The sequence below is a fragment of the Rattus norvegicus genome, chromosome 17 (genome assembly GCF_021556685.1).
Source record: "Rattus norvegicus strain SHRSP/BbbUtx chromosome 17, alternate assembly SHRSP_T2T, whole genome shotgun sequence".
NCBI lineage: Eukaryota > Metazoa > Chordata > Mammalia > Rodentia > Muridae > Rattus > Rattus norvegicus.
This window is the reverse complement of record NC_141550.1, coordinates 89,455,148-89,469,812: the sequence shown is the minus strand read 5'-3', so window position 1 is coordinate 89,469,812 and position 14,665 is coordinate 89,455,148. Positions and strand designations below refer to the sequence as shown.

General features: G+C 42.2%; 2 protein-coding genes across 5 annotated transcripts in view; both read right to left on the bottom strand.

Moving 5' to 3' along the window:
• Etl4 (enhancer trap locus 4) overlaps positions 1-14,665 on the bottom strand; it is an 817,363-nt gene that overhangs the window by 649,763 nt on the left and 152,935 nt on the right. For all 4 annotated transcript variants that reach the window (XM_087590293.1, XM_087590320.1, XM_087590317.1 and 1 more), the window contains exon 2: positions 822-902. The gene's annotated coding sequence lies outside the window, so the exon portion shown is untranslated. The remainder of the gene's footprint in view (positions 1-821; positions 903-14,665) is intronic.
• Positions 8,505-8,852, bottom strand: LOC120097744 (60S ribosomal protein L37-like). The gene has a single exon (XM_087591752.1). The coding sequence runs from the start codon at positions 8,805-8,807 to the stop codon at positions 8,514-8,516; it is 294 nt and encodes a 97-aa protein (XP_087447878.1). The 5' UTR covers positions 8,808-8,852; the 3' UTR covers positions 8,505-8,513.

Sequence of the window (14,665 nt, the reverse complement as noted above, 5' to 3'; positions counted from 1 at the left end):
AGTCTGATCACTTTAAGCCAGAAGGAAGAACCTACTGAACCTTGAGTTAGAATATCTCTGTTTGATGCTATCCACTGCTTTGACAGTACAGTCTAAATGACATTATGGTACATAGGTGTACTTCCCTACATAAAGTAGGGTGGAGAACAGACCATTGGACGAATGTCCCTGTCCCTTGCCTCAATGCATCTTAATGTCATGTGCTAAGTGGGTCTTTTAGTTTCAATTAGAGCCTTCCCACTGGGATGTAAAAGCAGAGGGCACTGGCACCTTTGCTGTGAAAATGTGCATCTGTGTTACCTGGTAAATTCTCCACACTAGCTATTGGAGCAGCTGAACTGTGTGCCCCAGGCAATCTGGCTCCCATGGTGCCTCTGCAGGAATCTGACAAGAATCAGTGGAAAACCAATGTCTTGATGTGGCTGCAAGTCAGGATTTTCGCTGTGCCCATAAACGCTCCACCGTGAGCCTCCACATCACAAGATGAATCTTTTATGAACCCGAGTTTATTCCATATATAACAAAACAGATGCCAGCTAACTAAGAGGAAAGGTTTGAAAAGCCTCTTTGATATCTGAGTGTCAATTTATATCTTTTGCTATATCTATGAAAGTGAACATTCATTCCAAGGCTATCAGAGAGAATTAACTTGATTTTAAAAGACACAATTGTGCAGATCTGACACAGCAAAAGAAATATGGCATGTGAAACCTGTAAATATTATCATAAAAAACTTAGAGCAAAATATAATAACTTCTCAAGATACCGAGGCAGACACACTGGAAACACAAATGTGCTGATTACCGACTTGTTTCACTCACCCCATAGTCAGTATTTCTTGCTCTGGAAACAGTTGTGCTCATGGATAGAAGATGTCAAACACAGGGTTGAAGGGAGAAAACCTAGAGGAATTAGAAATTATAATTAAATATATAGTGATCAGAACACAGAGAGTAAGTCGTCTTCCTGCAGATAGAAAAGCCTGCATGAGACTAAGGTCAACGATCAGATGGACCATGGCCACCTGGGTGGAGTTTTAGGTACTTTAATCCTTCTGGGAGAAGGGTAGTGGGTACTGTGTCTTGTCAGCAAACACTGTCAAGGGTTTAGAAAGTCCAGCTTCACTTACAGTGGGAAATGGGACAGTGGCTGTTAGTTAGCTGAAGAAAAGCAGCCAGTGACATTATGCTGAAAAAGGCAGAACCCACTGCTAAGCAAACCCTTGAGACCATTGTGCCACACTTCCTTGCTCCATTTCTAAAATGATGAATTTTTATAGTTAAGAGAAACCGATGGGATCAGATCACTTAGCAGCAGTGTGGTGCTTGTCTCGACCGAAGACCCGGAAACCAGTTCCTCAGTACCAGTTCCCATCCCCCCGAACCTAACCTACCTACCTTGTATGAACTTATCTTCATGACTGCTGTCAGATAGAGTTGTAGATATTCATGGCACTCTCAGCCCCAAGCCTTCCTTTCTCTATGCTACATTTTTTCCCCTTTTCTTTGGAATAGAGGAAAAACCTTTTTTTGTTTTTGTTTTTGTTTTCCTCCATCTTTATTAACTTGGGCACTTCTTATTTACATTTCAATTGTTATTCCCTTTCCTGGTTTCTGGGCCAACATCCCCCTAACTCCTCCCCTTCCCCTTCTATATGGGCTTCCCCTCCCCATCCTCCCCCCATTACTGCCCTCCCCCAACAATCACGTTCACTGGGGGTTCAGTCTTAGCAGGACCCAGGGCTTCCCCTTCCACTGGTGCTCTTACTAGGATATTCATTGCTACCTATGAGGTCAGAGTCCAGGGTCAGTCCATGTATAGTCTTTAGGTAGTGGCTTAGTCCCTGGAAGCTCTGGTTGCTTGGCATTGTTGTACATATGGGGTCTCGAGCCCCTTCAAGCTCTTCCAGTTCTTTCTCTGATTCCTTCAATGGGGGTCCTATTCTCAGTTCAGTGGTTTGCTGCTGGCATTCGCCTCTGTATTTGCTGTATTCTGGCTGTGTCTCTCAGGAGAGATCTACATCCTGTCAGCCTGCACTTCTAGAAAAACTTTTATAATCAAACTGAACACACTATTGTGTGGATTCCAATTCCACACTATGGGATGCTTTCTGAAGAAGCAGATGGAAGGAGAGGAAAAAGAAGATGTGTGTGGATAGACTGTAGGCAAAAGTTCTACCAGGTATATGTGTAGTTCATGTTTAGGGGAGAGTTCCACTCAACAATACTGACCCCAGACTTCATAACTGTGCTTTATGACATTGGAGGTAAAGTTTCAAGGGTGGGAATGTAAAACAAACTGAAACAGTGGTCCAACTGGGATGTCACCATCCTTTCTCTTGAGCAATACAGAACTCAGCCAGCCAAGCTTGAAAAGACTGCATTCTGTACTTTGCTTATAATAACGTGTGTGTGTGTGTGTGTGTGTGTGTGTGTGTGTGTGTGTGTGTGTGCTGTCCCTATTCCTTCTGTTATATTATTTGTAGTACTGACCAGTAGAGGCACTGTAAGTAAAATCTGAAGCATCCGTGAAGAGAACTATTGCTTCCTTTCTGTCTTCACACTGGAATTCACTATAGACCCTTTTAGACTTCTATATTTCACCCAAAGATTTACTAGGCTATAGTTGGAGCCCAGAGCCTGGTGTTTTTAAAGAAAACATTTCAAGTGCTTACACAGATAAGTACAGCATCCTTCCAGACTAAGGATGCATGAGCACAGATTCTGAAGTATGGATGAGGATGGATTTAGACACAGAAATAATAGCATTATTGGAGGCTGAAGGTATATAGAAAGTTTGAGGAGACTCTCTCCCAAAATGTGAGGAAATTGAAGTCTAGGAATAACGAGTGGAGAAGCCAAGCAGATGGCAGGGCCAGAATTGTGGTCACTAGAAGGCTTGTCTCCAGCCTCAGAGAGAGAAATTGAAATACAAATAAAAGAAAATGATACCTTTGCTTTGAAAATACAAAATATGTAATAGACAAGGGAGGAATCATTCAAAGGTGGGTTATCAGACAAACCCATGATGGCTTGAGACAGAATAGTAGAAGGCAGAGAGATTTAAATTGTCAAAGTCAACCAGGATGGGTAAAGGTCAGGGTGGACACACAGCAGGGCATGGCTAATGGCAAACTGAGCCATAGAAACTGACATATTATGCATGTTCTTACCATGTAAGCAAAGTACATAAGTTCTACCTAGTACCCTAAGTGTGTGGTCCCCATCCATTCAATCGGCGACAGGTGGCCTCTCATCCCATCATGACAATGATCAAAGTCTAATAATGCCAGGGTGAGTTGTTGTAAAATTATATTAAAAGGCTTTCTTTGACTCCAACTAGATCCATCACTGCAGTGCCCCAAGATATCTGGCAGATATCTTGCCAGAAACACACATCCCAATTCCGTGGCGACGCAGTGTCTCTAGCTGCCACACACTTGGAAACTTAAACTTAAATCGCTACATGAAAGAACACACAACACAGTAACCTCTGATCTGATTGATAAAATATAGTTGCCCACCTAAATATACCAGGCCCTATACACATCCATCTCTTAAGAACATTCATAACAACCTATAAATACACAGAGTGGAATCGTAACGTCAGCCTCCATGTTCTCTCCGTGGTTTCCTCTGCCATCTCTCCCATTCCACGCTCTTCCTCTTCTGTCAAACTTTTCTCCCTCCCATCCTTCCTTCTCGTCCAATGACAGGCCTCGTTCTACCTTGTACCTGCCTTCACCTGTATGACTCTTGTTTCTCCTCAGGTTTGGAGATCTACGTTTCTTGTCAAGTTTCCTCCTGCCACTGCGTCCATACTTTATGACCACAGATACGATAACTCTTCCAGGTTGGGGGAGTGCGTGCTTTGTTGTTTCCTCTAAGGGGCAGATGCAACTTATGATAAAAATAGCATTTGCTCACCTAATCATCCCAGAAAGTTGAATAAAGCGGAGACATGGCTGTGTGGGGGAAGAGCAAAGCTACTGGTGTTTATGGACATGCCCTGAAACACTGTTTTGTATGCCTGGTCCGTAGCACAGAGTCTGATGCACTGGTGGTGTGCAGCACCTGCTATTTTCTACAGCAAATGCAAACGACACATGGTTATGCACTTCACTTAGTTCTTGGTGCTCCTAGCAGAGGTCACTGAGTGCTGAGGTTTCATAGGACTCCCTGAACCCCAAAACAGCCTGAGGCCATGGTTACAGACTTGGAAAAAAACAGTCCTGTAGAGCGAGTAGTGATTGACAGGTCAATTCCTACATTCAGAGAGTCATCCATGCACTAACTCTAGAGAGTGGTGGTAAGATGTTTGTGTTACTCTTAGCCAAAGACTAAGGATAACAGACTGTCCTGTTGAAAGGAGGGAAACCAACCTGTACTGCTGGAGGTTGAGTGGCCAAAGAGCAAAGTGGCCATTCTGTCACAGGCTTGAGTAAGAAGCAAGCACTAGGACAAGACTGCCAGTGGGGCTGGAGGGGACATTTAGATTCACAAAACTATCTTAGGTTAGCAATTTTCCTATTGCAAAGCCCACCTGGAAGATGGACAAAAGACAGGCTCCCCTGCAAAGTCTGGTTCTGATTGGCTACAAACTGAAGGGCCATGGAGGGGAGATAGGGGGAAAGCCTGAGGACTATTGGTCATTAGCTGAGGGCCAAAGAAGCTAGACGTGGGTAGTTACTTATTTGGAATATATATTCTAAACCATAGTGCAAGCGAATGTACTATAGATGTTCAAGTCCTGGCACTTCATGAAATGATAATGAGAGTAGGTGGAAAGATGAAAACCCCATGGTCATTTCCATTCAAGTCCTCCACTCTACAGAAAATATGATGTGACATTATGTATGTGGTTTGATGGCCAGAAGGATCCAGCACTTCAAATTCCAGGACTTTCACTACCTTTGTTAGTCATATACTCCACTTCATTGGTTTTCTCCATTCTATCACTAGGATAAAGAGATTGGCTTCTAAGGTCAGTTTTGTGGAAACAACTGCCACAAGCCCAGTTATCCAAGGGCATAGATGACACAGCACAGGAGAGTGGCCAAGAGCCTTTATGTTGAGCCAAAGCGGTTTCTCTCTGTCTCTCTGTCTCTGTCTCTGTCTCTGTCTCTGTCTCTGTCTCTGTCTCTGTCTCTCTCTCTCTCTCTATGTGTGTGTGTGTGTGTGTGTGTGTATGTGTGTGTGAGTGTGTGTGTATGTGTGTGTGTATGTGAGTGTGTGTATGTGTGTGTGAGTGTGTGTGTGTGAGTGTGTGTGTATGTGTGTGTGAGTGTGTGTGAGTGTGTGTATGTGTGTGTGAGTGTGTGTGAGTGTGTGAGTGTGTGTGTGAGTGTGTGTGTATGTGTGTGTGAGTGTGTGTATGTGTGTGTGAGTGTGTGTGTGAGTGTGTATGTGTGTGTGAGTGTGTGTGTGTGAGTGTGTATGTGTGAGTGAGTGTGTGTGTGTGTGTGTGTGTGTGTGTGTGTGTGTGACCTAGTTGTCCCCTGGTACTGAGTTATTTCTCTGAGCTCAAGCATGCACATTTATAAAGTACAGACGCTAATCTTACCAAAATCTTATCATAGGAACTACATGAATCAGTGCATATGAAGTGTAGCCCTTGGGTAGTCCACAGGAATCAGTAAACAAGACCTGCTGCTGTTTCCTGCCTCTGCTTGTTGTTTGCCAACGTGGTGTTTCTTGCAGGAGGTGTGTTTAGCGGTATCACTAGGAGGCCATCCTTTAAGGTATAATTCAATATTTGTACTTTTATTGGCCATATTTTAAGGCTAAGACGATTTAGGATATGAAAAGATGGAATTTGAAACGTAATCCCCAAGCCCCAGGACATTACGGTCTCCATGGCAAACCAGAGCAGCAAACTAGAAGAGCAGAAGCAGCCTGGAGATGCCTCTGCCTCCAGCATCTCTTTTGCACTTGGATGTAGTCATTAGCTGTCTCCTTGGTCACCTCTCCTCTGCATGTGAGAGGGAGTGGAGAAGGGAGCGGGCCACAGGGAGTGGGAAAAATCATCCCAGGAATAATTCCTTAAACTTGAGACAAGGTATCAACAAAATGTCAGCAAAATGCGCTTGGCCAGTAAATCAAAGAGCCAGAAATTTACTGGTAACAGCACCTTTGAAAATATTCTCTGGGCATTTAAATAATGAAATCGGCCATTTGAGATTCTTGGTGTCAGCTGCACATCTTGTTTATAGAGTATTAACTGTGACCCTCGTGTTTATCTTTCTCTATACGCTAATTATAATTTGATGTTGCAACCGTAATTCGCATTCTTTCCTCCTTCCTCTGCAAAAGTCAGCATGAGAAGGTGAACTTGTGTGAGCGGCCTCTCAGGATGCAGCCTCCCCGCATTGCAGCCGCGGCTCATTTGCAAGCAGCAGACTTTATTTCTAGTAGCAATAAGTGATTTACCTTCCGGCTGAGGGAAACATGCCAGCGTGTGCAATGTTGCAGTTTAGAACTCCAATCTCGTGTGATTCTTCCCTTTTATGTTGGCCAATCAACGTGAAGCTCAGAGAGTAAAAATAAACTGTCGGACGGGCAAGTGCCATCAGGCCACCCACTTCGAACCGTATCAGTTGACTGGAGTCTGGAGCCCATTTTACAGGACACCATCCTTCCCTCCATGAGGGCCTGATGCTATTCAAGTGATTAGCAATTCAGTAGTGCTGAATGTGACTCAATTTTCAACCAAGACATATGCCATCTTCCCACACGGAAGAGTCATCTACTCCTCATTTAGACACTGGACCACTTTTACCAGGTAGGTGGCTGTACTGCATTTTCAAAGTATCCAAGACTCATTCTAAAAATCAACATTTCATGCTCACACATTATACTGCAAATGTATGTACCCAGGACTGAAAATATATATCTACAAAAATAAAGTTTAAAAAAAATACCTGGGCTACCATTGCTTAGATAAATTTGTGTTTTTATGAAACTATTTATTACAGCAGAGAATCTTTAATTCCAATGACAACAGCACCTACAGCAGTGTCTAATATCCATTTACTTTTATTCAGGCAGAAAATTGACATTAGAACAAGCCTATTTTATTAAAGACACTCTAGTTTTTTCATGGGGAATATACTTTTTCAAATATTATTTAAAAATACATGTAGAACGTATGGCCTCAACTTTGGTTATCAAATGATCCAGTTTTTTTCTTTTCTTTTCTGGTTAGCAATTACATCCAATAGAGAACTTTCGGGAGGATCCTGGCAGTACAGGAGGCATGGGAGCCTGGAGACTGTCAGGAAGGACAGACAGCTTTTATGAGGTAGCTCATAAAAGAATTGAGAAATATTCTTCCTGAATGGATTGACAGCTATTTCTTTTCTTAATAGTTAGGCTGCAGATGTTAGAAAATGCCAAGCTTTACATGAAACAAAGATCTAGCCACTGAATTTCGAGCCAAGCTGACTGCCAGGAAAGTGCTGGTTTGGTAACAGTTGGAGAAAAACATCTCTGTACAAAGGACTATATAGATAAGCCAGAGTTTAGGCGAAGCCATTTTTCTTATTCTTTGTACAGCCTCAAGCCTAGTGCCAACACGAATGGAGAGTCACCATGCTCTTGGGGGCAGGGCAAGCTTTGTAGAAGTTCTCTTCAGCTTACTTGTCAGCTGATCTTCCAATCCTTCATGCCAAAGCTGTCTTCATCAACAACTAGAGAAAGGACAACAGTAGCACACAGGCCAGAGTCAGAAGGAAATGATGTGGGAATGTGTCCTGGAACTGTACTAAGGACAAGAATTTTGTAGCGTGTTAGTGGCATGAGACTTTTGGATATGTGGATTCAAATTCCTGAGTATACCTGGGTCAAGAATACCAGATGAGTAGGCAGAAAAGGGAGAGAGGTATCAGGGAACTCCAAGTCACCTTCATTGCAAATCTAGGGGAAGTGTAAGGTAAGGTCGAGCCAGAGTCACAGGTTCAGAGAGAAGACACCCTCAAGGGTAAGTGGTACTTTTAACCTCCTGGGCTTGCATGAGAACAGAGATTCCTCATTCTCTCAAATAACAAGATTCGAAGAGCAGGCTTTAGTCCAGTCAGGTAGCTGCTGGTCAGTGCCTGAGATGTAAGTGGCACTATTGAACCTCTGGGCCTACAATTGCTGTTTCACAAGCATCGCAGCTGAATAGAACTTTGTTTTTCCATTTGCACCATTTCTGGTACCATGAGAGCAAATTCTCAAGGAAGAGGCTTTCAGGTCAGTGCAAGCTAGATTCTTCTGAGTCCTATTTCCATTCATCGCTTGAAGGACATAGTTGTTTCCAGAGGTCTAGTAGTGGCATTCCTGTATTGGGTATAACCAACAACTGTCTAATTAAACTGTCCACTTAGTAGGACAGAACTTATATCTGATATTGTTGCAGTAAAAACTTAATCTCAATTGGGGGGATTTTGACCCTACCTTTGATCATTCAGTTCCCAGATAAAAGACATAAAACTTTTTTTTTGAAACCAGAACATTTATGATCGATTGAAATCCTCAAGATGAACTGGATGCTGCAACAGTTGCCCTCTTGGGTTTAGGTGTTGTTCCTTCACGGAATCCATGTCTGAATCTTCGGTAGACGATCTTTAGGTGCCTCATCCGACCAGTCCCGGTAGTGTTTCGCCTCTTAGCCTGGGCACTCCAGTTATACTTTCTCTTGCGCTTGGCAGGGTAACCACATTTGCCACAGGTCGACTTCTGAAGGTGGTAGGCCTTGGAGCCACAGCGGCGGCACAGCGTGTGCGTCTTATTGCGACGCTTTCCAAAGGATGACTTTCCTTTCGTCATCTTGCTTCCACCGGCGAGGCCAAAGAGACCAGAAGAGAAAGTACCAAGACATAAAACTTTTATACTTATGATAAGCCTTTAAAAAAAGCTAAAGCTGGGCAGATATCTACCCTCTATGCTGTTAAGTCTATTTCCCTGCCAATAACCCCAATACATGACTTGCTATATTCCATCTAGGCCAATCTTAATTTCTATTGGCCAGCCCTCATGCCCATGATTTCATGGCTCGCCTACTCCATGGCATCTTCTCCTCTCTTCATATTCTCTTCCTTTCCCTCCATGGTCTTTCCTTATACTCCAAGACCAATGACCTGAACTTCTTTTCTGCCATGCTATAGGCTGTTGGCATCTTTATTCAACCAATAGTTCTAAATTAAGGACCAATGCTACATAGCATTACTTGATTGTTGCTGTGGATTCTTTCATCCCTGTGGGTAACTGGGTCTTGAGAGACAGTATTAGCAATACAGCAAAAGAGCAAACCTCAACATGGTACTATAAATCTAGCAAAATATCCATATTTAGGAAGTGAAAGAACCTAGAAGAGAACCGTCTATAGCTACTTTCTGAAAGCAGTTTAAGTTCTAACTGTATTCTAAACACTTATCCCTAGATAAATGCCTGTGGAGATAGTACAGCTCTCATCCCAGTCAGATAATCTCTTCGCAGCAGATGGAGACCATTGCAGAAAGCCACAAATTGCTCAAAATGCATAGAACAATACATCTATATCATAATCCCTACAGCTGTGGCCAGGAGAACACCATGAAATGGGGTAGAAAAGATTAGAAAAGCCAGAAGACCAGGATATCTGCTGGGAGATTGTGGCTTCTGTACATGATGGGGTAGCTACCCCTATGAGGTCTCAATAATATGGCTGCCAAGATAAGATGTGAGCACTAAAGTCTGTGGTTGATTTGCCAGTGTAGATGGAGGAAACTTACAGGGCCCCAGCTTTACTGGAAGAGTTACAAATAACTGATGGCTGCTGAGAAAGGAAGAATCAGTTTTCTCCAGGGATGATCTTCCTTGACTGGTCATTCAATACCAAGTGGTCAGCCCTAAACCATATAAAGAAGCCACAATGAGTGGACTCAGCAGATTGTGTTTGTATGTATGCATACATGTAGCAATCATAATTGAAGAGAAGGGAAAGTGAGGTTAGATCTGGGAGTATTTACAGGGAGGAATTGGGTAGGGAGGTAATTATGATCAAAATATATTTTGTGAAAATCTCTAAGATTTAATAAAAACTTACATTAAATGGAAAAAAAGTACAATACACAATGTCTTTACCTACAAAGGAAATAAACTTTCTATAATATCAAAGTTATGAATAAATTTTCACCTACTTTTAAGTTGTTGCTTTTTAATCAATATGATGAAATTCCTCATACCCAACAGGCTTGATAAACTTGAAACAACTAGGCAGCTTACAATATTTGGTTAGCAAATAAGAATTTTCTACTTAAATTAGAAGATCTAATATCCAGAAAGTGCAGTCATGTGTCTCCCCTAAATAACACACACATTTAACAGGGAAACTTATTGCTAGGTGTTACCATCTGTAAAGTTTAACACTTCTTTAATCAGATCAGCCAGCCCAGGAACAGACAAGCAGATCAACAGAGAATTCAGGAAACCATCTAAATATCTATGGTGACCTCGAAAGTGACGAAGGAGTTCAATTTATAGGAAGATGGATGGTTTAGTCTTTTCCAAATTAAAATTTGATAAGGTTTAATAAACTTTTCTGCCACCACTCAGGAAAAAAATGGCCCTCATTTTCCACATCAAATACAAAAATAAATCCTAAATGAATTAAAGATTTAAATGCTTAAGAAATTAAAAACAGATGAAACAAGAGTCCTTAAGCAAAACAGGAGTCTCTGAAGCTATGTGGGAGAAAGCATTTTTACTAGGAAAGAAAGTTTATGAAGACATGTAGAACATTAAACAATTTTAAAACAAGGAAGAAAGATAAGTGACAGAATGAAAAAGTATCAACCACAGGAGACACTGAGAGTTAAGTGCTCCAATGTATAAAGCAGTGAGCAAAAGCCAAAGACATCAGTCTTAGATTGGGTAGGAAATATAATTTTATGCTCAACATAAAATTCATAAAAAGCAGTCCTACGGGCTAAATAGATTAGGAGATGCTCAAATTAAAAAATATTTAGGGAAATGCAAAACAAAATATAACCAGATGGCCCACCTCAGCCATTGGACCAGTAGTAATTTAAAAGAGGTTAGGGGGCCAGGTAGTGGTGGAGCACGCCTGTAATTCCAGCACTCAATAGGCAGAGGCAGGTGGATCTCTAAGTTTCAGGTCTCCTGATCCACAGAGCAAGTTACAGGATAGCCAGGGCTGCACAGAGAAACTGTCTCAAGAACAAGAAGAAAACAAAAGAAAGGAAGAGGAGAGGAGAGGAGAGGAGAGGAGAGGAGAGGAGAGGAGAGGAGAGGAGAGGAGAGAAGAGAAGAGAAGAGAAGAGGAGAAGAGGAGAGAAGAGAAGAGAAGAGAAGAGAGAAGAGAGCTCTAACCTGGAGGTGGAAGCGAGTTTCTTCTCACGCACAGCTGGTAGATAGCAAGGAGGATGCTCAGATTATGTCATGGTTCAATGATACAGAGTTAATAGTTGAAGTTGTGAGCTCTGATTCCCACAAAGACATTCTGGTTTAGTATCTGAATACTCATGATTAACTGATGAAGTTACAGGATGTAGAATCCGGTAAAAATGGAAACATTAGACAGATTTTAAGAGTGAGTTGTTGTAGCCAAATGTAATGGTTGTACACATTTAATCCCAGTTGTACTTGTAGTTTTTGATAAGTATAAACACCAATAGTAACTTTTATTGTTTATTTTTTTTCCATCTTGACATAAGGTCTTTCTGTATAGCCAAGCTCAGGGTCCTACCGACTCAGCATCCAGAGTGCTGGGATTATAGACATGTGCTGTCATGGCCAGCAGTTTTAAAAAAATCCTCTGAGGTAACCCAATCACAGAAAAACACACATGGTATGCACTCATTGATAAGTGGCTATTAGCCCAAATGCTTGAATTACCCTAGATGCCTAGAACACATGAAACTCAAGACGGATGATCAATATGTGAATGCTTCACTCCTTCTTTAAAAGGGGAATAAGAATATCCTTGGCAGGGAATAGAGAGGCAAAGATTAAAACAGAGACAGGAGGAACACCCATTCAGAGCCTGCCCCACATGTGGCCCATACATATACAGCCACCCAATTAGACAAGATGGATGAAGCAAAGAAATGCAGGCCGACAGGAGCCGGATGTAGATCTCTCCTGAGAGACACAGCCAGAATACAGCAAATACAGAGGCGAATGCCAGCAGCAAACCACTGAACTGATTCCGTTGAAGGAATCAGAGAAAGGACTGGAAGAGCTTGAAGGGGCTCGAGACCCCATATGTACAACAATGCCAAGCAACCAGAGCTTCCAGGGACTAAGCCACTACCTAAAGACTGTACATGGACTGACCCTGGACTCTGACCTCATAGGTAGCAATGAATATCCTAGTAAGAGCACCAGTGGAAGGGGAAGCCCTTGGTTCTGCTAAGACTGAACCCCCAGTGAACGTGATTGTTGGAGGGAGGGTAGCAATGGGGGGGAGGGTGGGGAGGGGAACACCCATAAAGAAGGGGAGAGGGGGATTAGGGGGATGTTTGCCCAGAAACCGGGAAAGGGAACAACATTCGAAATGTAAATAAGAAATACTCAAGTTAAAAAAAATTATAAAAAAATATTAAAAGAGAGACAGAAAAAAGAGAGACACAGAGAGAGATCTCATAAATAGGAACTTAACAGCACTACTGACAGCTCTTAAATAGAAAGAAACCACACCCAAAGAAGTGTACAACAAGAAATAATCAAAAAAAATCCTCTGAGTTTCAACTGCCTTATTTATAAAGTTGAATGACTGTAATATCTACTTCAGGTCCTTTAAGATCATGTGGGAAGCTCTTATACGGGTGTAGAACAAATGGCTGGAATTATTGTTGGTGTTTTGGGGGCTTTAGAGAACAGAAGCAAGAGAGATTCCCAAAGGACCATTAAGGAACTCTAAGAAAAATGTGCAAAAAGGCACCAAATGGCTTGTTGAGGAATTTAGCACCGAGAGTGTGAGTGGAGAACAATCCCATGTGAGCTGCTATGCTCATATTTAGAGGGGAGGAGGGAAGAATGGAGGAAAGGCTCAGAAGGAAATGACTTGAAGTTTTTCATCATCAGGGATGACTCTGAAATTGTAAGCTATGGTGTCTTAGTTCCTTTGTGACACAATAACAGAGTCCACAGCTGTGGGAAACAGAGAGAGAGAGAGTAAAACTTTATCTCTTATGGTCTGAAGCTCTGACGTCAACTATGCATGTCATGGCCCTGGTACCCATGGGAGTCTTTCTGCTGATCCCCACACGGCTGAAGGCACGAAGAGTACGAGAGAATAAAGGCTGTGCCATCCCACAGCCGAGAAGAGCTACTGAGGGCTAAGGGAGACCTCTCTGAAGGGGCGGCACTCCTGTGAAGTAGGGAATAGGGCCCCACCTCTTAGCATTGTCATACTGGTCACTGCATAATCATGGTGAGGACACATTCAGCCAAAGCACAGAGTGAACAGTTGATGGAGGAGTGAAATCTGAGTCTCAGTGGGTATCACAGTCCCTAGAATTTAGGTCCTAACAAAGTTGCTGGAACCACTTTCCCTGTGACACAAACAAGGAAACTGAAGAATAGTCATGAGCCAAGGTGACTATTGACATTACAACTATTGGAACAAAGTTGCAAACAGATTAAATGAGTTGATGTTGAGGGCAGTATCAAGGGCATTAAGGGTTGCTGAAAGCCTCAGAAGAAAACCACTAAAATAAAAAAAACCAAAAGACAATGAATTTCATAACCATGGGGATGCCATCCTTGTTAAGTTGACTTCAATGGTTGTACAAGGCATAAAACTATGACTTTTCTCATCTGTGTCGTCACAACCATTAAAAGGAACAGAGAACAACACTACCACCAAAAACTAATAATGGGAGGGGTAGTGTAGTGTTCAGGGTTTTCTAGAAGAGCAGTTCTCAACTTCTGGGTCGTGACCCCTTTGGGGGGGGGATCAAATGTCAGATATCCTACATACCAGATATTAACATTACAATTTGTAACAGTAGCAAAATTTCATTTATGAAGTAGCAACAGAAATAATATGACTGGCGGTCACCTCAACATGAAGAAGTATATTAAAGGATCTCAGCATTAGGGTCTAGATGAACATAATGATAGAATGAATCTATATACATAAAGAGGGGATTTACTAGAGGGGCTTACAGCCTGTGGACAACAGTTGTTGTCTACCAATGGTAAGTCCAATAATCCAGTGGTTGTTCAGTCCACACGGCTGGCTATCTCAGCCATGTCAGTGTATGACAGAATCCTGAAGAAGCAAGCTCTAAGGTTAGTGAAGGAATGGGCTTGTCAGGAGATTGTGGACAAGCAAAGAGCAAAATGTCTTTCTTCTTTGTTCTTTACATAGGCTGTTATGAAAAGGCATGGACCAAGTAGAGGCAGGTTTTCTGATCTTAAGTGATATGGATTTAAGATGATTCTTCTTATCTCAAATGGTCCATTTAACTAAAAAGTTCCTCATGGGCATGCTCAGTGATTTGGGTTTTAGTTAATTCCAGATGTAGTAAAGTTGATAACCAAGAATAAGCATCACTGGTGAAAACATGGGAAGATAGGCCGAGGATTAATAAGAACAAATATGTAGAATGAGCAAGGACAAAGAGCTAACACATAAAGCCAAAGAGCAATAAAGCTGCCCTATGCAAGGGATTCGT